Raw genomic sequence first — 23,944 nt, 5'->3', positions numbered from 1 at the left:
ACTGACTGTGAGATTAATGGCTGTTGTTTTGGTTTTTGAGACAGGGTTTCACTGTGCAGCCTTGGCTGCTCTGGAATTCACTCTGTAGACCAGGTTGGCCTCAATCCTCAATTAAAGGTTGGCCTTTAATCCTAGCTCCTGAGAGGCAGAGGCAAGTGGATCTCTGTGAGTTCATGGCCAGCCTGGTCTACACAGTGAGTTCCAGGACAGCCAGGGCTACACAGAGAAACCTTGTGTCAACACCCCCCTGCCTCCCAAAAAAGGTGGAGGCAAGAGAATCAGGAGTTCAAGGCCAGCCTTGGCTGCACAGTATTCTCGAGGCCAGCCTGTGCTACAGGAGGCCTTGTTAAAAAGAAACAAAACAAAACACAAAAAACAAAAAACTAGAACAGATTAAAAGAACAAAAGCAGAGAATGGGTTACAGCATGTAATATTGTATTAGGGACTTTGGAGACAGGCCTCAGGGTGGGAAAAGGTGGGTGGAACAGAGGGGCCATGTCCCTAAGGACAGCCTTAGGGAACCTGTAGAGGACAAGCTGAGAGAAGAGTGCCCCCTGGTGGCTGAATGCAGAGTGGCACCATACCCATGGAAGCAGAATGGGGTAGGGAGAGAATTCTGTGGACTTCCTCACTGCCGCTGCATGAACTGTTGCTCCATGTGTGGCCACGAGTTGTGTAGAGACACAAGCTTAGAGGGAAAGTGTTAGTCAGCTGGCGGCTGCGGTAAGCTTGTCTCTATTCTGTGGGACACAGCCCGGAGGTCAAGGAAGAGGTGGCCCCACCGTGCTCACTTTGTGGGAAGCCCAGGCCTGCCTGCTCCGGAGGGCCGCAGTGTCCCGTCTGCGTTCCTCCTCAGGGCATCTGCCTCTGATGTCACCACGCAAGGTGTGTCGAGGACCCATCCCAGTGCCAGACTCACTATCGTTCCCTGCAAAGAACCCATGTCCATGGGCGCTCCCAGGGCACCCTTCTCCGCATCTTCTCTTTTTGAGACAGATTTCCATGTAGCCCAGGCAGGCTTTGAACTTGCTTTCGCCCAGGATAACCCTGAACCCATTATTATTTTTTAGATGTGTGTGTCACTCACTGGCTTAGCACCCAGGAAAACAGCAGAACGTGGTAGTGCCCGCCTGTGGCCCTGGGGAGGCATAGGCAGGAGGATCCCTGGCGCTCATCGGCCACCCAGCCTAGGCAAATCTTCGAGCCCCCAGTTCAGTGGGGGACTGCCTCAAAAAGCAGGGTGGACGGCAACGGAAGCCAGAGCCGAGATACAGGCTGCTGCGGAAACTGAGTTTATTCCGGACTGTTCTCACATAACACAATCAGCGGTGGCACGTGGGCCCACATGCCCGTGGGTGGACGAGCAAGAGCTGCAGGGGGCTTGAGGACCTGTCCCCTATGGCAGGCACTTGGTTACATCCCAGTGCCACTCTGAGGTAGGGCCTCAAGGTGCAGGGCCACTTCCTCTGTGCCTGCCAGCAACAGTCCATCCTGGGCCCGTACGGACACCCTGGGGTGGAGCACAGAGGCCAGGCACCTGGGCAGTCTGGCAGGACACCGGCATAGAAGGGGCATGGTCCTGTGGGAGGCCTGGGGAGTACAGGGACTTGGTTGGTGCTCACAGGAAGAATACTGAGTCCAATGTCATTAGGGGCACTACGGACATTCCAAGACTCAGTTTGGCTTTCCTGCCCAGCCACAGCTGTCCCAGGAGGGCAGGAAGGGTGGGTGGGGGGAGGAAGATAGAGTTCTCTGTAAGGCACAGCTCTCTCCCGAGCTCTGCTCCCAGCAGACCAGGGCCTGTGGTCCTCACTCTCCTGTGGCTGGCGGGTAAGGCCTGCCACACAGCAGGGCAGCCCAGAGAGAGGGAGGGGGCTCCTGGGGCCCAGTGCAGCCTCAACCAAGTGGATCAGGGCCTTCAGGAGGACAGTAGAGGGGACAGTCACTGTCACAAGGGATGGAACAAGGAAGCCACAGGATCCTGTGCCCAAAGCAGCACAGGGGTGGGCTGGGTGGTGGAGCAGAGGCGGGGGTTTCCTAGCCTCTTAACAGGTGGGAGCGGGGCATACACAGCCAGGCTCTGATGGGATGGCAGTGGCCAATGGCTGCTGGGCAGTTGCTTGCTGGGGGCTCGGGCAAGAGATGAATACGGGCCAAGGCCATTCTGGGACCCCAGGGAGATGCTCGGGCCTCAGGACCAAGGGTGATGGCAGGAGACAGTGCCGGGGCTGGCCAGCCGCCTGAGGCCAATGGCCTCCACTGGCCGAGTAGCTGGAATGAGTGGGGTGCTCAGGCAGGCTGTTGCCAGAGAAGTCGTTAAACGGGGCCTCCCGTGATGGTGGGTTCCTCCGGGTACCAGCGTGCACTCTGTGCCCTCTGTAAGCTTCCACCAGCACCACAGTCAGGAAGAGTCAGGAGACAAGGAGAGCGAGCAGGAGTCGTGCACCGAGACAGACAACCCTCAAGTGACAGGATAGGGCAGTGCAGGGCCCTGCTGCTCAACTGTGCCCCAGGGGCCTCATCTCCACCCTGCTGTCTCCACAGCCCATTTCAACAAACGGCTTCTCCAGGGACGCATGTGCCACCCACCGTGGCATCTGTCACTGGTGAGTGGAACCTCTGACCACTTTTTAAGGGACCTCAAGGAAGAAAGGGGTGAGATGTAGGGCAGGGGGGTATACGCCCCTCATGTCGGCATTCAGGTAGCGGAGGTGGGAGGACCAGGAGTTTAGGGCTAGCCTGGTATGACTGAGGTACTGTTAGAGAAAGAAGCTGGTGGTGGTGGCACACACACCTTTGACCCCAGCACTCAAGAGGTAGAGGCAGGCGTAGCTCTGAGTTCCAGGCACCCCATGTGCATCAGTCACAGGACGGCCGGCGTCCCCGGCTGTGGGCTGTGACCTGGAAGCTCAGGGCTTGTGGAGGACACGCAGCTCTCCTGAGGTGACTGCACCTCAGGCCGCAGAGGAGGGCAAGCAGGGAGCACTGTGCCTCACCGGCACTAGGCTTTAGGCTCAGGAGCCTGCAGGTGCTAGTTTTTCCAACACTACTTTATTGGGGAGTTTCTTAAAGCTTACACCTCCCTTCCAGCCCCAGGTAGGGGAAGTGTGAGACCAGAGGACTCAACAACAGTGATGGCCATCATGACAGCGGACAAAGAAAACTTGATGTCTGGGATCAGCATGACCATAGCAGCCCCAACAGTGACCCCAAAGAATCCAAGAGCTGCCAGCCAGCCACTGCAGAGTGAAAGAGAGGGGAGACAGGGAGAAAAAAAAGGGCTCAGCACAAGAGAAGGGCCTGCTGTCCTTCATATACAAAGAGCTCTGACAAACCAACAAGGAACAGGTAAAGAAGGCCTGCTTTCCTTCACATGTACAGAGCTCCAACAGATCATCAAGAAAAAGGTAACTTTAAAGGAGCCGCCAGTTCAGGTAAACAAACAATTTAACAGGTTTCGGCTCACAGAACATGCAGAGCAGGAAACCGCATTTCAAAGAAGGCATTAAGTCAAGGCCTTGACCACTCCTACAGGTCAATGTGGTGTCTTTCATTCTCTGAATAAGTGGGGATTAGTGGGACATCCCTATCTTTCAGGGACTCATAAGGTGGACATGAGAATCAGGGAGAAGCTGAAGGTCATCCTTGTCTGCACATAGAATTTGAAGCCACCCTGGGCTATATAAGAACCTGTCTCAAAAATTAAACACAATGGCACATCTTTAGTCCCAGCACTTGCAAGGCAGACGCGGGCAGATCTCCGAGTTAGAGGCCAGCCTAGTCTCCAAAGTGAGTTCCAGGATGACCAGGACTACACAGAGAAAACCCTGTCTTGAGAAAAGCCAACCTAAGGGCTGGAGAGATGGCTCAGAGGTTAAGAGCGCTGGCTGCTCTTCCAGAGGTCCTGAGTTCAATTCCCAGCAACCACATGGTGGCTCACAACCATCTATAGTGAGATCTGGCGCCCTCTTCTGGTGTGCAGGCGCAATGCAGGCACTACATTATATACATAATAAAAAATATTAAGAAAAAGCCAACATAAAATTAAATAGAAAACAAAAACCACACATGCCTTTTTTATTGTTTTTAAAATATTTTTCATTTTATGTATATGAATACCCTATCTTCGTATATACCTACACACTAGAAGAGGGCGCCAGATCTTAATATAGACTGTCATGAGCCACCATGTGGTTGCTGGGAATTGAACTCGGGACCTCTGGAAGAACAGCCAGTGTTCTTAACCTCTGAACCATCTCTCCAGCCCCCGTGAAGGGCTTTCTTAACGGAGACAGGGCCCTACACTCGGCTCAGGCTGAGTCAGAATTTCACTGTGCAACAGGCTTGAATTTGCAGTGATCTCCCTTCACCCTCCTGGAACTAGAGGCATGAGGCCACCACGGTCACCTTTTAACCATCTTTTGGAAACAGTCTAGTCAGTAACTTCTGCACTGCTGCGGACTGAATCTAGGGCCATGTGCAAGTGCTTTACTTACTGAGCTACATCCTGGCCTTGAACTCATGGCCTCCCATCTAAAAGGACAAGTATGTGACACCATGCTGGAATTATGCAGTCCCAGGAACTGAAGCCAGGCACCCAGGGCCTTGTGCACATTAGGCAAGCGTGCTACCCACTGAGCTACAGCCCAGTCCCTCAGACTCACTCATGGAGACCAGCTGGCCTTAAACTCAGAGAAGTCCACTTGCCTTTGCCTTCCTGAGTGCTGGGATTAAACACATGTGCTCAGTGGCAGGCACCTAGAATGGTCCCTCCCTTGTGCTGGAGCAGGTGGCAACCCCAGCGTCCTGCCGTCTACTGGCTGGACAGGAGTGTCATAGAAAGATAGGTAGGAAAAAAGTCTGGCTGAACGCCGGAGGGGCCCGGGCTGCTGGGCGGCTGCAGGAGGGAGCTGGCAGGGTTCCGCCCTCAGCAGCCCACCCATCCTGAGGATGCAGCCTGCCAGCCTGAGTCAGGCACTGGCGGCATGGCTGAGTGACAGCCGTTCAAAGGTTACAGACTCTGGCTGGCGGGGAGGGTGTGGGAGGGCATGGTTCATGAGAAGCACTGAAAGGCAAGCGGGCGCCTGGGTCCCTTATGTGGACTTTGACTAGGACACACAAAAGAAACAGACACTCAGACATGGTGGAACAGGCCAGGCCTTTATGGCAGCACTCAGGAGTCAGGGAGGCAAAGCTCTGTGAGTTCCAGGCAGGCGTAGTCTAAGTACCAGGTTACAGAGCAGCCAAGGAACAAGACACTGGCAACAGACACAGGTGTCTGTTCAAGGCGGGCTTGGGCAGCATGGCAGGATGGTTCTCCCTCAACCTGAAAAGTGGCGCTGGCCTCGCAGGGCTGGGGGCAGCTCGACAGCGTGCTCTGCCGGTGGCCCAAGGCCCAGGCTCCTCCGGTCCCTGGGGCCTGACAGCCCTGGACCCATGGTGGTAGAGACCCTCACACAAAGGCCCGCAGAGGAAGCACAGCCTCCATCTTCTTACCGTGCGCCCCGGGCCAAGAAGCCGATGGCCTGGATGACGGCCAGCACAAACTGGGCTCCAAAGACGAATGTCGTGAAGTTAAAAGGAGCTGTTGGCTCTGCAAGGGAGAGAGAATGCAGTGGTCACCACACTACCAAGGAGGGAGTGAGGCCCAGAGGGAGGACGGAGTGCCAAGAGTCCGCTGTCCTTGATGGGCCCACACGCTGAAATGACTAACCTCAGCAGACAGACAGCCTGAGTACTGGGCCGCAGGGTGCCACTGCCCCTGGGGATGGCACAGAGTGCCAGCAGCATGGACACCATGAGGGAAGGGGCCACCACCAGGGTGCTGCTGCTCGGAAGGAAGGGGGCTTCTGGGGGTGGAAGGAGGGCCAGCCTCGGCTCAGGGTCACTTTGCTCCTGCCGTGGTGGCTAAGCCGGTGTATGTGTCACGGATCTGGTGGGCTGCTCTCCTCTCAGGCTAGCTCGGGCACCATTTGTGAGCAAACACAACACTCGCCAGAGGAGGAGGGGGTGAGGCAGCTGAGGCAGAGGCCTGTGGATAGATGGCGGACACGTAGCCGGGTCCAGCTACAGGCTGGAGTACTACGCGGCCATGAACAGGAGCAAGGCCCTGACACACACGGTAGTGGAGGGACCCTGTGCTTAGAGAAACGAACCCAGAAGGCCACATGCTCTGTGACGACACGTGGACTTGTGGAGGCTGCAGGTGCCCCGAGGACTGGCTTCCTTTTGGGGTGTTGGATGCTTCTAACAGCAGCAGCCAGCAACCCCGAGGTGCGCTGCATTCAGGAACTACAGTGCATGAGACAATGCCTGCTAAAGCAGTCTAACAGCAGGGCCGGGCCTACACAGATGTCTGCGTGGGTTAGAGGTGCTTGCTGCCAAGCCTCATGGCCTGAGTTTGAGCCCTGAGACTCCTCAGATGGAGAACAGACGGCCTGTGACTGCTACGGCTGTGCCGTGGCACATGCTTGTGGGTGTACCATCAAAACAAGGCTGGGTGTGGAGGTATGGGCCTGCAATCCAGACACTGAGGCAGGGAGCAACACTCCACATCAAAGCAGCGGGGGGCAGGGCAGGGCTTGGCTTAGCCCAGGGCCTGGCCTCCTCGGCAGCCACTGGAGATAGAAGCTGGCTGTGGCCTGTGGTCACCCACCCTGGACAAGCGCAGGATAATCTGTTAGTAACTGGGCCAAGGCCTGTCCTTGATGGGCAGATCCCAAGTCTTCAGGAGTCAGAAAACACAACCTCCATGGCCAGCATGTTGGTGACCTACAGCTCTGAGCATGCTCGCTCTGCAAGTGGCTGAGATCCTCCGGCCATGGAGCAGGCTCAGAAGGCCTTGTATGCAGGCTGGAACCAGCACACATAACTGCAGGAAGTGAAGAGAAGCAGCCAGAGCATGGCCAGGCGGAAGCTGGCCGCTGCTCCGCCCCCCATCCACCAGGCCAGGCAGGCCACTAGTTCACACCCAGAGCCGCACGGTAAACTGGGAGACACAGAAGGAAGAGGAGTAAGGGGGTAAGTCACTGGGGACTTCTGCCAGGCCCGGGAGACACCAGCTGGACCACGGGACACGGGCCAGGCCCAGGACCCTCCCTACCAGCACTTTATGGATGAGCCTCACACAGGGACCACACTGCTCCTGCCCTCAGGGGGACCCTGTGCCCTCGGGGTTGGGCCCGCCCCCAGAGGCTCACACCTCTGCAGTGGGTCCTCTGGTAGACCTCTTCAGCAGCACCTGGTGCTCCACGGGGTCTCATCAGTCCTGGTTAGAAGCAGGGCCTCAGAGGCAGGAAGCAAGCCAAGGGAGAAGAGTTATCCTCCTTTCTTGCAGGAAGGAGACCCCCAGGCGGCCTGCCACTGTCTCTCCACACCTCAGGGAACCCAAAGCTGGACAAGACACGGGCCCTGCGTGATCAGCTGCCCCGTTGGTGGGCTGCAGCCAGTCACACCGCAGCACTGCGTGTGTTTGGGGTTGGGAGGAGGAAGCCACGAGGGAGCAGCCGCAGTCGGTATGAAGGCCCTGGGGTTGGCACCCAGGGTCCAGGAGTGGTTAGGCTAACAAGGAGGGCAGGAAGCGACAGGCCAGCCAGAGGCCCTCCACAGCCCATGGGGTCCCTGCACACTCCTCCAAGCTGTCTCACTTCAGCCCCTCCCCCATCTGCAAGCTGGAAGATGTGGGTGGTTCTTTGGTGGCCTGTCTGTGCTCTGCTATGGGACCCAGGCTGGCGGAGGGAGGGAGGGCAGCTCTGAAAGCGCAGCTTAGTGGAGCTGGGATCGCTGCCTGGGGAACAGGGCAGACTCACCTGCCATTTCTGTACTGGCTGGCCTGGCACCCAGGCACAATGGCCCACCTGAAAGGAGACTAGTGTCAGGGGACTGGAGCTGCTGGGAGCACGATGACCCTGGCCCGGCCCATGGCTGCAGGCTCTGCTGGACAAGCCAACCAGCTTGGCTGCTGGCTCAGCCTCTCGTCACTTCTCAGAGCAGTCCAAAGGGGACGGGTCGGGCCACCAGCTGACTCCACCCACAGCCTTGGAACAGGATGTCCTGGTCTTGTGCCCCCATTGATGGCTCTAGTAACATCCCTTAGTGTTCCCCTCCCCATCGAATCACCCCAAAGAGAGCTCCCTGCCATGTGACAGCAGCCAGGTCACAGCGGCTGTGGGTACGGAACTCACCCCCGGGATCTCACAGGCAGCCTGGCACAGCCCCAGGGGCACCCAGCAGTACCTGTGACCCTAGGTGCCACCTTCAGGACATGGCCACAGGCCCTCAGAGTGCTCAGGCAAGGCTGTGAGCCTCTCTCTGCCCCACCCTGCCTACTGGTCACTCCAGTGAAGCCGCAGAAGCCTGGCTTCCAGGAAGAGCCCTGGTTTCCCTCAGAGGAGAAAGGCTGGAAGACCACATGAAGATGCGGGCTGGAACCCAAGTCCCGCTTTTGCTCTAGGCTGGGCCACACTTTCTCTGTCCGTATCTGCCTGGTCGCTCTCTGAGGTGTCCACCCACCCAGGCCTGGCCTTTCCTGCCTGAGGCAGGCAGCTGCACAGCCAGCACCGCTAGCAAAACCCCATGTCCCATCAGACTGGGATGGCGGGGATCCCTACGGTCAGACGGCCCTCAGAAGCAGCGTTGCCAGGCAAGCAGCACACGTCAGAAGCCCCAGCATCCTGCTTCAAGGCCTAGCACCCCACCACACTCAGCCTGATCCTTCTGGAGCCCCTGCCTCCCATCAGAGAGGGACATGGAATGGCCACGGACAGCCTGCGGGTAACCCAACCGCAAGCCAACAGGCTCAGACAAAGCTGGAACCTCCTGGCTGGCCTCCAGGACGGGGGAGGGACCGCCCTGCAAACACCCAGAGCCGTCTGCACTCAGCAGGGCTGCCCTCCCCACTCAAGCCACACAGCCTGGCTCGGATACCCAACCCAGCCTGGCACCTCAGTGCAGACGGGAACTTAGTTTGAGGTGCTTTATTTTCACACACAATGGCTGCTCCCTGCCCGAGCCTGGAGGACCACGGGGGCTGTAAGACAGCCACTGGGCATGTAAGGGGAGCTGAGCCCCACAGTCCCAGCAGGCAGCAGACAAGAGGCCCACATGCTGACACAGGTGGTCGGTGTCCTGAGACCCAGAGGGTGGGCCCCGGTGTCCAGGGCCATGGAGCTGCAGGGGACGCGGGCTGGCCAGGAGCAGAGAACGGTCCAGAGGCAGGTCAGCGGGCCTACGGGTCAGGGTCGAGCGGGCGGCACTGGTCCTCCAGGATGCCGCGGAACACCTGGAAGCGGTGGTTGAGGTCTGGCCGCGCATGGACGCGGAAGCGCGTGCCCAAGGCGCCATCGGGTGAGGGGGCCCCATAGAAGACTCGCTGGATGCGGGCGTGGACGAGGGCCATGGCGCACATAACGCAGGGCTCTCGGGTGACATACAGGTCATAGCCGGTGCACACGTAGGGCAGGCCGTCCTCGTTCTCCTCCAGCTTGCGCACGCTGCCGGCGCGGGCACCCTGGGCAGTGGTAGCCTGGGTGAAGGTGCACGCTGGGTGGCCTCGGAGGTCGCAGGAGCCCCGGCCCTGGCCCTGGGCCACCAGGTCGATGCACACCATGACGGCATGCAGCAGGGGGCTGTCCACGCTGCTGCAGTCATGGCCTGTGGCCAACACGTGGTCCGAGGCTGGGTCCACCACAACGGCGCCCACCGCCCGCAGGCCCTGGGCAGCTGCCCGCTGGGCGGCACACACCGCCCGCTCCATGTGGCTCTGCATGGCGGCTCGCGCCTGCGTGGAGAAGAGCTGCCCCGCCAGCGCGCTGGTCACCTGCTTATCCTCATGGAAGGATGTGGGCCAATGGGCTCGTGCCTCCTCAAACTGGCTCCGGGTGAGGGGTGGCCGGGCGGGCACAGGCACCAGGAAAGGTGTACCCAGGCCACGGGGGTCCACGGCCGGCCTGGGGAGGAGCTCAGCCAGCGAGCGCGGGCCAGCAGAGGGGCCTGCCAGGCACAGCAACAGATCCGATGCATGGGCGCCGCCGGCACTGCGGCTGGGGCGCACCCGCTTGAGGTGGGGCTGGGCGGGAAGTGGATAAACAGCGGACACCTCCCGGAGAAGGCGGGACGTCTGGCGTTTGTCCAGGACAGGAGCTGCGTAGGCCAGCACCAGCTCCACGGCTCCGGACTGCTGCTCCGACAGGACGGGGAGGGCTTGCCATTGCGCAGGCTCTTGTTCCTCACTTCCAGCCTTCTCGGGCCCAGGCTGCTCTGCCAGGCCAGAGGTGGGCTCCATCCTCAGCGGGGCTCAACTGCGGGAGACAGAGATGGGACTGGAGCGTCATCCGTCAGCTTCCACGGGACAGGGGTCTGTCCTGGGATACTTGTGGGTACTGCCAGGCCCAGAAGTGGAGTCCAGAGCGCCAGATAGAGTCAGCTTCCTCCACGACCACGCAAGGAGTAACTGTGCCGGGCTCTTCAGGGCTCTGAGGAGTCCAGTGCACCCAAAAGACGCCGTGTTGAGATAGTGTGGAGACAGGCACTCATTACTATCAAATCCAAAACCCGCCCCAGCAATAAGCACAAAGCCCCGGCTTCCAGCCCTTGCCCTGTGTAAACCAGGCCTGGAGGCACCCTGTCCTCTCAGGAGCTCATGCTCATTTGGAGGCCAGCCTGGGCTACAAAAACTCTTGTCTCTAAGCCGGGCATGGTGGCGCACACCTGTAATCCCAGCACTAGGGGAGGGAGAGGCAGGCGTATCTCTGTGAGTTGGAGGGCAGCCTGATCTACAAAGCTAGTCCAGGAGAGTCAGGGCTACACAGAGAAACAACCCTGTCTCCAAAAAAAGAAAAAGAAAGAAACACCAAAAACAAAAAAAAACATGAGAAACAGAACCCAGTTCTTGGCCCCCAAACAAGCCCACGGTCACCTCACCCACAGACAACTGCTGCTCAGTCTGTGCCTCCAGAGGTCACTGGTCTGGTGTGAGCTGCTGACAGCTTTGGCTGTCTTCAAGACCTCAGGCCTATAGTCAGAAGGAACGGAATTCTGCCTGCGGTGTGGGGAGTAGATCTGCCTAGTCCGGTCTGAGAAAAGAGCCAAGCAGAGGGAGTGGCCACAGGACATGGAGCTTCTGGCTCTGGCCCTTGGGCTGGAGCATTCCAAGGTGCTAAATGTCACATTTTCTATGTAGTGGCGATGGGGGAAGTTCGGGACCAACCCCCAAAAGCATACACCTCAAAGTGGACCTGACCCAGGTGGCTCCTATGGGACATGCCCACACCAGTCTAGCCAGTGGCACCCATCTGTCAGCCCAGCACTTGTGGCCCCGAAGCAGGAAGATGGCTGTAAACTGGAGGACAGCCAGTCAGAGCTACAGAGCAAGACCCCATCTCAATCCTCTGTACCCCCAGAAAACGGTGGCAGGCCTAAGACGAACCCTAAGAATGCAGCCCCTCGAGGAAAGGCAGGCACGTGGCCGTGACACCTTCCACTGTAGACTTGTGCTCCATGGGGTGGCCTGCCCAAGGCCACCCATTTCCTGCTTCAGTGAGTTAGCCTGGGAACCTGCCTGTCCATGACACCTCAGCCTTCAGCCAACACTGAGGGCCTGCTGTGCCAATACCTAGGTAAAGCCTCAGCTGATGGCCAGCACCACTGCCACCCTGTGACACACAGGAAAAAAGCCATGCTCTGAGAGGCGCCCAGTGAGGGCAAGGCTGTGGGAAGCGGACCCTCTTAGCCCTCAGACACAGCTTCTAATTGCTCTGGAGTCACAGCTAGACAGGGGCAGGAAGGCAGATCTCAGCAAGATGGCACCCCCACAGCAGACCCCCTGTGGCCTGGTTCTCTGCCTCTAAACACACTGGCCATCCTTAAGTCATCAGCTTGGCTGACAGCCCCTGCCCTGTCCCACCTCGCCCTTGCCGACTAGACTATAGGCACGGCCTGTAGGCACCTAGACAGGACAATCATCAGGCCACTGCCTGGAATCCTCCCCCAGGGGGTTGGGGAGGTGGCCCAATAAACAAAGCAGAAGGAAATAGGGGGAACCACCTGGCTATAGGAATATTCTGTGAGATGGATTCGTGTACATCTGTTGGCCTTCAGGGCTCACCCAGGCTGCCCAGGTCAACACTGCATAGCCCTATGGGCTAATTAGAGAACTGCAGGTGCCACTAGGAGCCGTGAGTCTAGGAAGGAAGAACAACACCAGGCCCGTCTGAGAGCCTTGTGTCACCATGGTTCCCCCTGCACAGGCCCCATGGCAGGCAGAGCCCACGAGGGGCCACGGTGACATCCGGCCTCCCCAGGGCATGCACCACACCTACAACCCACATGGCCTGCCCGGGCCACAAAGCACCACTGTCTCCAGGGCAGAAGACACAGCCTTGTTTGTACCCTCAAGACTACAAGACAAGGGACACAGAAAGAAGACTGCCTTGGGGACAGACAGCCTGGGCTTATAGACCTCTGGCGAGGGGTTTAATAGCTACAGGCTAGTAAGATAGTAGTCAATGCTGTCACCAAAGGGGTCCTTCAAATTCATTGCTAAAGAGGCCTGTTATGTTTGCTTGTTTTTTTGTTTTGTTTTGAGACAAGGTTTCCCTATTTAGCCCAGGCAGGCCTAGAGCACGCCACATATACCAAGCCAGCTTCAAACTTGCAGTCAAACTCTTGCACAAATGTTGGGACTGAAGTGGACACCAGCATGAATGGCTCCCTTGTTTAGGTGACAGGTACCCACTGCGGGTCAGCATAGGAACAGGTTTGAAAAGGACTCCTTGGGCCAAAGACGGACCTGAGGCCCACCAGACATTCCCTACAGTGGCTTAGGAAGCCTGCCGCTCTCTGAAGAGCCTCAGACTCTCTCCGAATGGAACAACTGCAGGCCCTGGGTCCATGGTCCAACAGAAGGGGACCATGGCTGCAGCCTGGACTGCCTGCGGGGAGGGACAGGAAACAGCACCACAGCATCAGGTCTGGAAGCACAGGACTGAAACACCAGGCACTCAATATACCACTAGGGAGCATGAGCCATACAGCAAAACCTTCCAAAATAAGATACAGAGGCCTCGGGGCAGAGCTCAGCAGCAGAGGGCCTACGTATATACTAGAGTGAGGGGCTAGGGCTTAGCTCAGGGGTAGAAGGCCGCTGCCTAAACCTCCCAGTGAGGGGGGGCTGGGCACAGAGATCATCGGAGCTCCTGCCTGGAATCCGCTACTGGATGGAGGGGGCGTGGATCAGTAGTTCAGAGCCAGCCTAATATAACCAGAGTCCAGGATTCGATCCCTGATGCCACCAAAGATACCTCAACAATTCCCACAGGGTACCACAGCTTAAAGGGAAACTGCACACCTGCTGTAAAGATGGTGAACAGAAAACCCTGAGGCAGGGGACTGTGATGACCCGGAACAGACAACCGGAAGCTACTGGAAATCACGGGGTTTCCGGAATGAGAAAGCAGGGTACACGCGTGCGCAGCAAACCGACGGCGTGGGGCGCGGAGGCGGCAAAGGCCTGTGCACACGCGTCTCAGCGTTGACTGATCGCGCACGCGCGCAAGCCCACCAGCCTCCCGGGGCGTGCGGGACACTCTGAGCCTACGAGGTCCACCCCGCCAAGGTCCCCTTTCCCCGTCCACCGCCGGGGCCTTGTCACCAACCACGCTGCCCGGTGGCGGATCCGGAACGGCGGAAGCCGAGCCCTCACGGCGGCTGCTCACCTGAGGGACATCCGCGCGAACGACACGCTTCTCCAAGTCCTAGCAACCGGGCCGCCCCGCCTGCCGCCGCGGAGCACGACGGGAGCGTAGTTCCGTGGGCGGGGCGTGCGCGAGGTGGAGGCGGAGCCTCGACTACAATTCCCATAAGGCCTCGCGCGTTGCTCCTTCGCCCCCACCTTACTGTATCTGGGCTTTTTTTTTTTTTTTTTGCAGGGGACAGAACACGGTGTTTGGAACTACGGATGGTGTTGAAACTCGAACCCTGCTTGACATTTTTAGACATCAGCAGAGACTTGAGGCAGGAGATTCTCTGGCCATAGGCTGTCACTCAAAGAGCATCCGCCCTCAGACTACTGTAAAGATCCCAGGTTGCCGTTGAACAGTCGCTTCCACTGCTCGGAAGGTGACTGTGGTCTGAGAGTTGGGTCCACTCAGTCCGTCATTTCCCGTATCTGTACAGTGGGTGAAGCAAATATATGCGCTCCTGAATAGAAATGAGGATTGGAGCCACGGCTGTGGTGCGGTCTGTAGAGCGTCCGGGAATCGCTGGACTCCATCCCACGGCACAAGTTAGCTCACGTCTCCAAAAGTTGTGATGCCGCGGAGTGGTGAACGCTTGCTCTGTCTGTGAGGCCCTGGGTCCAGTCTCTGGCAGTGTGTAAACGTAAAGTGAAGCCAAGCTTGGGTTCATGCCAGCATATCTGCATGAGCAAGCTGAGCCAGGAGGATTACAAAGTCCACCCTAGGCTGGCCTGTGTGACACAGTCCTGTCTGAAAAATAGAGAGCGGCATGCCAGGTGTGGTGGTGACACCTTAATCCCAGCACTGGAAGGCAGAGGCAGGCAGATCCCTGCGAGTTTAAGGCCAGCCTGGTCTACAAAACATGTCCAGGACAGCCAGGGCTACACAGAGAAACCCTGTCTCAAAAAAAATTTTTTTAGAAAGAAAGAAAGTAAATGAGTAATAGGAGCAGAAGGGCCTAACATGAATACTTTTAAATTACTATTTGTTTTAGTCAAAGTCTCACTGTGTAGCCTTGTCTGGCTAACAACTCATTGTAAGGGGCCAGGGCAGTTCTTTCTCTGTGGCTCAGCAATCACATTTTATGGGGACCTCATGAGGCTGCTTTGACGAACACTGCATTAACCAGTCACAGCCTGGTTGAGCTGTGACTAGCCAAGAAGATGGAAACTGGCACCAGAGAGCCTGGGTTGCTTCCTGTTTGCAATCTTCCCGGCCTGTCTGCCAGGACCTTTCTGGAATAAGGAGTGTCTTGTGACTAGCTATCAGAGCACAGTAGGTCCCACAGGATTGGTTTATGGCCACTTGCAAGATAGAGAAGTGAAAGATTCGTGTGGCCATCACAAAGGCTGAAGCCTTAGGTGCTATGTCTGGCTTCCAGGAAGAAGGGACTCTGAAAGAAAACCAAGAGTTTTGGGTCATTACACCAAAACAGGGACACCAGAAAACTCATCTATTTTAATAGTTTTTGGCTGAGCTCAGGCCCATAAAAATGCTTCAGCCAAGTCTGGGGAGATAGCTTAGTAGTGGGGAACCCTGACTGCTTTCCCAGAAAACTCTGGTTTGATACCCTCCACCCACAACCATCTGTAACTTCAGCTTTGAAGAATCCAGTGCCCTTCACTGGCTTCCACTGGCCTCCACTGGCTAGGCTCGCATGTGGTACACAGACAGATAGATAAGCAGACAAACCCTCATGCATAAAATAAAAATACGCAAGTCTTCTAAAGGATGCTATGCAAGAGGACTAAAGAACGGCTTGGTGGTGAAGAGCACCGACTGCTTTTCCAGTGCACCTGGGATCAATTCCAAGTACCCACATGGCAGCTCATACCTGCCTGTAACTCAGTTCGAGGGGATGCAATACTGTCACATAGACATATATGCAGGTAAAACATCAATGCACATAAAAAAGTAAGTCATTTTAAAAGATTCTATACAAGTGGCACATGCCTGTAATCCCAGCACTGGGGAGGCAGAGGGATCTCTGTGAGTTCGAGGACAGCCTGGTGTACAAAGGAAGTCCAGGACAGCCAAGGCTACACAGAAGCCCTGTCTCAACCCAAAATGAATGAATGAACAAAGGAACGAATAACAAAAGATGCTATGCAAGCACTCACCATTGAGCAATACCCCTCCCCCTCACTGGGAGAGTGTAGGCAGGAGCTTCACTCTGAGCAATGTCTCCAGTCCCTCAGTTGTATAGTAGTTTCCTTTACTCAAGGATGGGATTAAAACCTATCTTGGGGGCTGGAGAGATGGCTCAGAGGTTAAGAGCACTGCTTGCTCTTCCAGAGGTCCTGAGTTCAATTCCCAGCACCCACATGGTGGCTCACAACCTCTGTAATGAGATCTGGTGCCCTCTTCTGGCATTCAGGTGCACATGCAGGCAGAACATTGTATACATAACAAAATACATAAATCTTTAAAATAAAACAAACCTATCTTGGGTAAACTGGACATGGCAATTCATGCCTCTAAGCCCAGCACTCAGCAGGCAGAGGCAGGCGGCTCTCTGTGAGTTCGAGGCCAGCCTGGTGGTCTACAGAATAAGTCCAGGACAGCCAAGGCTATACAGAGAAACCCTGTCTCTAAAAACACCAAAAGAGAGAGAGAATAGTTTTTTGTTTTAATCCCAGTTGTGGGATATGGGACTGCTTCAGATTGTCCCTAGCAGCCATGATTTGTCTAAAGCTCTATTAGAAGCATGGTTTTGCCATCTGCAGTTTCTGGGAATGTGTGACCTTTGGAATTCTGGGCCCTCTTCAGAAAATGTATAAATTCTAGAATCTGAGAGATGGGGTAGCCAGTCTATCAGATTGGTGGGTGGAGGTTGTTTGTTGTTGGTTGCAGCTTGTTAAGTAATTATGTACAAAGAAGTAATGGGAGAAAGAAGAGGCCGGTGTGGTGGTGCACACATGTAACCAACCCCAGCGCTGGGAAGGCAGAGGCAGGCAGATCTCGGTGAGAGAGAGAGAGAGGAAATTATATTTCCTGATGGGGAAGCTCAGACTTACCCCAAGGAGCTCAATGCCCCTTATCAGCGGCAAGTAGTCTAACCGTAACAATACCCCCTTTCCTCTCTATCCTTTTTCTCTCTTTTTTTTCCTATCCAGTGTTAGGGAGTTAAAAGGGTAGAAGCATGAGGAAGAAAAAGGGACCCACAAAGTAGCAAATGCCGTCTACACACAGGGGAGTGAAAAGACAGACAACAGATGTTGTCAGAGGATGTGAAACACTTGCTCCTGCAATGAAGCTGTTACATCCAAAAGACAAACAGTTTAATAGCGTCAGGAAGTCTCTGAAACTGAGCAGATTCACTAGATCCCTCGCTCCTCAAGCTTATATAAGCCTTAAAGACCATTGAGGGACACCCTCCGACTAGCAGAAATGCCTAGAGAAGGCGGAGAGACTAGCTAGGCTGCCTGGAAGGGACACCTTCCAATCTGCTGAGCCGCCTGCAGGCTGTGCTGTGTGCTCCGCGTTCCCAGGTTTCCTGAGCTGTCACCCACACCAGCGTGAGCTTTGAGTCATTTTTGCTGCTGTAAATTGTCCCTCTTACTCTTGTAAGAATCTCCAATATAATTCCTGGCTCGCTGAGTTAGACTTTGGTGTATTTGTGTTTTGAGCTATGACTGCTTCTGTTTGAGGTGAACAGGTAGGTCATTGTTCCCTTATCCCCAGGAAGGTAGGTCGCGCTACACCCTTCTGAGGATTCTAGACAGAAGGTCTACCTGTGAGTCACACTCCCAAAGCCTTTAAACGTTTTTAGTTTTATTTATTTGTAAAAATTCTCCCAGGAGCTGGGCCGTGGGCAGTGCTGGCAACTCACCTAATTTAGTCCCCTCGCTTGGGAGGCGGAGGCAGGCGGGTCTCTGCAAATTCGAGGCCAGCCTGGGCTACAGAGTGATCTCCAGAACAGCCAGGGCTACACAGAGAGACCCTGCCTCAGGGACAGGGTCGTGGAGAAGGGGGAGTCCAAAGAGGGCTGGGGACATGGAGTTTCAGCTCGTACCAGCGAGTGCTGGGAACTGAACGCAGTCCCCCAGAAACAGCCTTGACTGCTGAGCGTCTCACCAGTCTTGTTTTGTTTTTTTTTCTTTATTTCATCATCTTTTTTTTTTTTCTTTTTCGGTTTGGTTTGGTTTTCTGAGCCAAGACAGGATTTATCTGTGCAGCCCTGACTGTCAAGGAACTTGCTCTGTAGACCAGGCTGGCCTCTAACTCAAGTGCCTCTGCCTCCCAAGTGCTGGGATTTAAGATGTGTGCCACCGCTTTCCAGGAGTGAGGATGTCCCTAGAAGAACACGCCTCTTGCAAAGGATCTCCAGAAGAGAAGAGGAAACACAGGAAAAAGCAGCTGGTGCAGAGCCCCAATTCCCGCTTTATGGATGTGAAACGCCCAGGATGCTACAAAGTCACCACGGTCTTCAGCCATGCACAAACAGTAGTATTATGTGTTGGCTGCTCCGCCTCTTTTCTACAGAAAAGCAAGGCCGACAGAAAGATGCTAGCTTCAGGAGGAAGCGGCACGGAACACACCTGCTTCAGGATGAGTGGGAGCCATCCCCCAAACCACACTTTGAATATATATCCAAAGATATATATATCTTTTTATATGAGTATGATACATCTTTCATATGTGTATATATAATATATAAAAGATCCATGCCACCACTATCTGGCAATGATGGGCTTTTTCTTTTTTCTCTGTGTAGCCTGGGATGTCCTGGACTGTCCTGGACTCGCTTTGTAGACCAGGCTGGCCTCGAACTCACAGAGATCCACCCGCTCTGCCTCCCTGAGTGCTGGCATCACAGGCGTGACGGTGGGCTTTTTCAGTTATGTTTATTATTTATGCTGGGATTCGGTCTGTGGGTGTGCCACAGGGTGCAGGTCTGATGGCAGCTTTCAGGATTTGGGGCACTTTCCACTGTTTGAGTCCTGGGAATCGAACTCAGGTCTTCAGGCTTGGAGGCATGCTCCTTTACATGCTGCAGCATCTTATCAGCCCCTGTGTTTTAATTTTTGATGTTTCTGTGTGCAGTTCTGGCTGGCCTTGAACTTGTGGTCCTTTCCTGCCTGTGCCTTTTTTGAAGTGCTCATATTTCAGCTATGTGCTGCTGTGTCTGGCTACAACAGCGGATTTTCCTTTTGCAGAATGCCCTGGGAGTTGGGTGTGGTGGTGCACGCCTTCAATCCCAGCACTCGGAAGGCAGACGCAGGCGGATCTTTGAGAGTTGTGAGCCAGCCTAGTTTACAAAGTGAGTCCAGAACAGCCGTTACCCTGTCTTGAACAAACAAACAAACAAAACAAAACAAAACAAAAACCCAAACAACAAAACAAACCCCCAAATGCTGTGGGGTGGGTGGGCAGCCTTGTGAAGGGACAGCAGGACACACACTTCTGTGGGGAAGGGACTGTTATCACACCAACTGTAGTCCTGTTTCTGGTCATCCTCCTCCTCCGCACTCTCTGAACTGACAGCCCTCCCACCTTCACTCCCTGTTGATTTGTTCCAGCAGAGCTTGGCTTTCTGGCTTAGCCAGCCCTGGCCTTTCCCAGCCCTGGGTTAGAATGACCTGGAGGGACACATGGGGTCGAAGGAAGGGTCCATTCTTGACGTAGTACTTAAATCACGTGAGCCTGGCATAGTGGCACACGCCTATAATTGCAGCACTCAGGAGACAGAGGCAGGCAGATCTCCGAGTTTGATGCCAGCCTGGGCTACAGAGTGAAATCCTGACTCAAAACAAAAGAGAAGTCACCAGAAAAGGAAATGTCTGCTTTAATGACTTTTGGTTCTGAGACCCATCCAACAGCAGCTGGGAGCAGCACGGAGAGGTGACAGCACCAGACAGCCCTGGGCATTTGGAAGGGAGCTGTGGGCAGTGGAGGCAGAGCTGTGCACACAGAGCCAAGGACAATTGTTTTGTTGTTCTTTCTTTTTTCTTTCTTTTTATTTTCCTTTCTTCTTTCTTTCTTTTCTTTTTCTTTTTCTTTTCTTTTTTTTTTTTTTTGACACAGAGTTTCTCTGTGTAGCCTTGGCTGTCCTAGACTTGCTTTGTAGACCAGGCTGGCCTCGAACTCACAGAGATCTTCCTGTCTCTGCCTCCCAAGTGCTGGGATCCCAGGCGTACGCCACCATGTTCAGCTTTAGATGGTTTTAAAGAAAGTTTGTCATCTTAACCTATTATCTATTTATTTCTGAGACAGGGTTTCTCTGTGTAGACCTGGCTGTTATGGACTCACTTTGTAGACCTGGCAGTCCTTGAACTCACAGAGATCCACCTAAGTCTGCCTCCCTAGTGCTGGGATTAAAGGCATGCACCACCACTGCCCAGCTGAAGATAACTTTTTAAAAAAGCCAAAAAATTGGTGCGGTGGCCCATGGCTTTAATCCCATCACTCAGAAGGCAGAGGCAGGCAGATAGATCTCTGTAAGGCCAGGCTAGTCTACAAAGTGAGCCCAGGACAGCCAGGGCTATATAGAGAAACCCCATCTAAGTCACACACCCATGCATACACACACACACACACACACACACACACACACAGACACACACACACACACACAGACACACACACAGACACACACACACACACACGCATGCACGAACAAGCACAGGCACCAGAACTTTTGATCCAATGCAGTATTTATTTTTACATTTTATTATATTTATTCATTCAGTGTATGTGTATGGGATGGGCATTAAGAAAATCTCTGGAGTCCCTACTGTCCTCCAGCATGTTGGTATAGAGGAATTTTAACTCAGAACAGGGCTGTTCTGGCAAGATACCACATCCAAAGACCTTCTAGGTCTGTGTGATCTGTGTCCAGGAGACAGAGAGAAGCGGATCTGAGTTCAAGGCCAGCCTGGTATAGAGCAAGTTTCAGGTTAAGAAAAGCTTAGGTCCAGGCATTGTGGTACATGCCTTTATTCCCAAATAATGAAGGTAAAGTAAGTTTATAGAAGGAATCACCCATGTTTGAGTGGCAGAAAAAGTGATGAATCAGAGAAAGACTTGACAGAATAGGATGCGCCCAACTCTCAGGAGAAGAGAGAGGAAAGGAAGTGACTTAAGGGGCAATGCAGAGAATGAGAGAGAGAGAGAGGGGCAGTTTTCCTGGAAGAGTTTTACAGAAAGAGGTTGAACGAGAGAGCAAGCTAAACACGGGTGAAGACCTAATGAACCAGAGAATGAGAGGGAGCCAGAAGAGTAGAAATAATTGCTGGAGTTAGTTTGAGGCCAAGCAGAGCAATTAAGAGGCCGAGAAAAGCCAGATTGAACAAGTCAGCTGGGAGAAAAGTTTGAGCCAGAACTGCTGAGTTGAACCAGCCAGTCCCGAGCTCAGAAAGAACAAGAAGGCGTGAGCATATTACGCAGTAAGCCGCAGAGGCTGAAAACACTGTAGGCCTCGGTTAGAATGTATGGAGGCCGGAAGCTTCCAGGCGTAGACCTAGGTTAGCAGACAGAGGCAGCCACCTCTGAGACAGCTAGTGAAACGGGATAATAAAAGTTCCTTTGACATGACCCATGAACTCAGTTTCTCACTAACCTCTCTCACACCCCACTGGTCCCCATTATTTTATTCACTTACGCATATTTACTTCCTTATTTAATGTTGTGCATACATGTGTGTGTCCGAGGGTGCACGCAGGGGGGTCAGAGGATAACTGGTGGGATCGGATCGCTTCTCTCCTTCCTCCGTCTCGGGTCTGAGGATGCATATCAGGTCTTTGTTGTTTTTTGTTTTTTTTTCCCACGGAGCCATATCACTGGCCCAGTGTATTACTTCTTTTGTACGTGTATACGCGAATGCCATGGTGCGGGTGATTACAGCACAATCTGCCAGGGTAAGTTTTTCCCCTTCTGTCCACACAGAGATTGAACTCAGGGCTGCAGGCTTGTCGGTAAGTGCCTTTCCCATTGAGCCATTTTGCTGACCTGTGCACTTTTATTCTCTCGCTCTCTCTTTCTCTTTTGGTTTTTCAAGACAGGGTCTCTCTGTGTAGCTCTGGCTATCCTTAAACTCTCGCTGTAGACCAGGCTGGCCTCGAACTCACAGAGACGCGCCTGCCTCTACCTCTGGTGCGCTGGGGTTAAAGGCCTTCGCCACCACTGCCTGGCGCACTATGTATTCTCGTAGAGTTCCATATGAGGCTGGTGTGGAGCTAAGTGCCTGGGATCCCAGCACTCTAGGCCACCTTTGCCTACAGGGAGACACCTTGTCTCTACAAACAAGCAAGAGTCCAGCAGTGGTGGAGGCAGGGGCAAGAGGCCTCTGTGAATTGGTGGCCGGCCAAGCCTACAGAGTGAGACCCCGCCTCAATCCACCCACCAACCGGCCAAAACTGACTGCAGAGGTACTAGATGTGCTCAGGTGCCAGAGTCCTGGTGTGGCGCAGCCCCCGGGTTGGTACTCTCCAAGATCTGACTTGGTGATGCAGTCCCGCTGTCAGCCACTGTTGGGAGGCCGAGGCAGGCGGAGCAGGAGTCCATGCAGCTTTCACTCCTTATCATGTGTCAAAAGCAAGGCAGCTTGGGCTGTGTAAGACTCTTGTCTCAAAAGAGGTTGGGTGTGGGGTGGCGGAGGAAGGAATGAGGATGCAGTCATGGCGTGTGGGGAAACTGAGCACATGGTCTAGTGCGGGTCAGGGGCGGGTCGTGAGCCCAGTGCCACTTTGGGTCACTTGAGGTTAAGAACTTTAATCAGCTGGGCATGGTAGTTCATGTCTGTCAGTCTGGCATTCTGGCAGTTGGGGCAGGAGAATTGCTGAGTTTGAAGGGCCCAGCCTGTGCTACATAAGGAGTTCTAGACTGGCCTGATCCAAAGAGGCTGGCTCAGGGCCTGAGAGCACTGACAGCAGCTGGGTGTAATTAAAGGTGTATGCTTTTCATCCCGGCACTCAGGCAGAGGCCGGTGGTGAGTTCAAGGCAGCCAGGTCTACAGAATGAGCTCCAAGACAGCCCAAGCTACACAGAAAGACTCTGTCTTGAAAAACTAAGACACCAAATCAATTAATTAATTGATTAAAAAACAAAAATAAAAACTAAAAAAAAAAACACCAAAAAAACCCAAAACAGTAACAGAATGCACTTACTGCTCTCGTGGAGGACCTCGCTCAGTTCCCGGAACCCACACAGCGGTTCATCCCAACTGTCCTAACTCTAGTTTCAGGGATTCAGCACCTTCTTCTCCTCCACAGCGGGCACACATGCATGCATGCAGTGAAAACACACATGCATATAAAAGAAGAAGAACACACCCAAGAAGAGGGCCAGTGAGATGGCTCAGGGTGGAAAAGGCTCTAGCCGTTAAGCCTGAGGAGCTGAGTTCAATCTCTGGGACTCACTCAGTGGAGCAACAGGGTCTATTCCCACAAGCTGTTTCCTGACCGCCGCAGGAGCTCCATGGCGCAGTAACGTATACGCATGGAAAAACAAATCAAACCGAATCGGGAAGGGGACTCTCCCCCACCCCCTTTTTTTTGAGACAGGGTTTCTCTGTGTAGTCTTGGCTGTCCTGGAACGCTCTCTGTAGACCAGGCTGGCCTTTGCCTCTCAAGTGCTGGGACTAAAGGTGTGAGCCACCACCGCTTGGCTTGGCGTCTTATTTTTTAACGCAGAGGTGTTTTGCCTGTGTGTATTCTCTCGTCTTTCGCGTGCCTTCAGAGGCCAAGACAGTGGAGGATCCCCTGGACCTGCAGTTGCAGAGGGATGAGAGTGGGCGCTGGGAACCGACCCCTGGTTCTTTGTAAGAGCAGACCCTGTTCTTAACGGCTGAATCACCTCTCCGGAGCCTGTCCTGAGACCCTTAGATCCATTTGCTCTATCGCCTCTTCTAGGAATGTGGTGATGAGGGGGTAGGGGATGGGAGAGGGGGGTAAGCAGGAATAATTTTAAAAACCAACTGGAAGGCAGACTCCGCCCACCGCGCTAGGTTTGGCTCAGGCCGGGCGTCCAGACCACCCTGTACCCAGCCGAGCCCCCAGATCACCCACCTTCACGACTACTGGGGACCCGCCCCCAGGACAGCCCCGCCCACAAACCAGGCCCCGCCCTCCACTCCCGCTCCTCTCCCCCGTGGCCCCACCTCCGGCACATGAAACGCCCTCACAACAACCCACCCAATCGGCTTCTCCGTCGCTTTGCCCCGCCCCCAAACACCCCGGCGGGGGCCCTAGCCTGCGCAGTCCCCCGCATC

At 54.7% G+C, this 23,944-nt stretch overlaps 2 protein-coding genes across 6 annotated transcripts; both read right to left on the bottom strand.

The window, feature by feature from the left end:
- Positions 1-1,277: 1,277 nt before the first annotated feature.
- Scamp4 (secretory carrier membrane protein 4) lies at positions 1,278-7,816 on the bottom strand. The gene is given in 7 exon segments (XM_021648868.2): positions 1,278-2,365; positions 2,367-2,400; positions 3,107-3,240; positions 5,498-5,592; positions 6,833-7,099; positions 7,456-7,526; positions 7,810-7,816. Coding segments are annotated over 7 exon segments (927 nt in total). The 3' UTR covers positions 1,278-2,046.
- Adat3 (adenosine deaminase tRNA specific 3) lies at positions 5,141-13,872 on the bottom strand. Of its 5 annotated transcripts, none has more exons than XM_021648873.2 (4): positions 13,714-13,834; positions 7,810-10,473; positions 7,201-7,285; positions 5,141-5,594 (listed from the first exon to the last, which is right to left on the bottom strand). In XM_021648873.2, exon 2 carries the CDS (start codon positions 10,281-10,283, stop codon positions 9,228-9,230), a length of 1,056 nt encoding a protein of 351 aa, XP_021504548.1. In that variant the 5' UTR covers positions 10,284-10,473; positions 13,714-13,834; the 3' UTR covers positions 5,141-5,594; positions 7,201-7,285; positions 7,810-9,227. The 5 variants fall into 5 exon arrangements, with proteins under 5 accessions (XP_021504548.1, XP_060227113.1, XP_021504549.1 ...); XM_060371130.1 differs by having other exon boundaries at positions 7,201-7,268; XM_021648874.2 differs by lacking the exon at positions 7,201-7,285 and having other exon boundaries at positions 7,810-10,299; positions 13,714-13,872.
- Positions 13,873-23,944: the final 10,072 nt, after the last annotated feature.

This window comes from Meriones unguiculatus, chromosome 17 (assembly GCF_030254825.1).
Source record: "Meriones unguiculatus strain TT.TT164.6M chromosome 17, Bangor_MerUng_6.1, whole genome shotgun sequence".
In the NCBI taxonomy this organism is placed as follows: Eukaryota; Metazoa; Chordata; class Mammalia; order Rodentia; family Muridae; genus Meriones; species Meriones unguiculatus.
The sequence above is the reverse complement of the archived record's forward strand: the minus strand, read 5'-3'. Positions and strand labels throughout refer to the sequence as shown.

What these genes read in the sequence shown, in the direction of transcription:
- Adat3 (XM_021648874.2), bottom strand. Translation starts at nt 10,283, where the DNA reads ATGGAGCCCACCTCTGGCCTGGCAGAGCAGCCTGGGCCCGAGAAGGCT.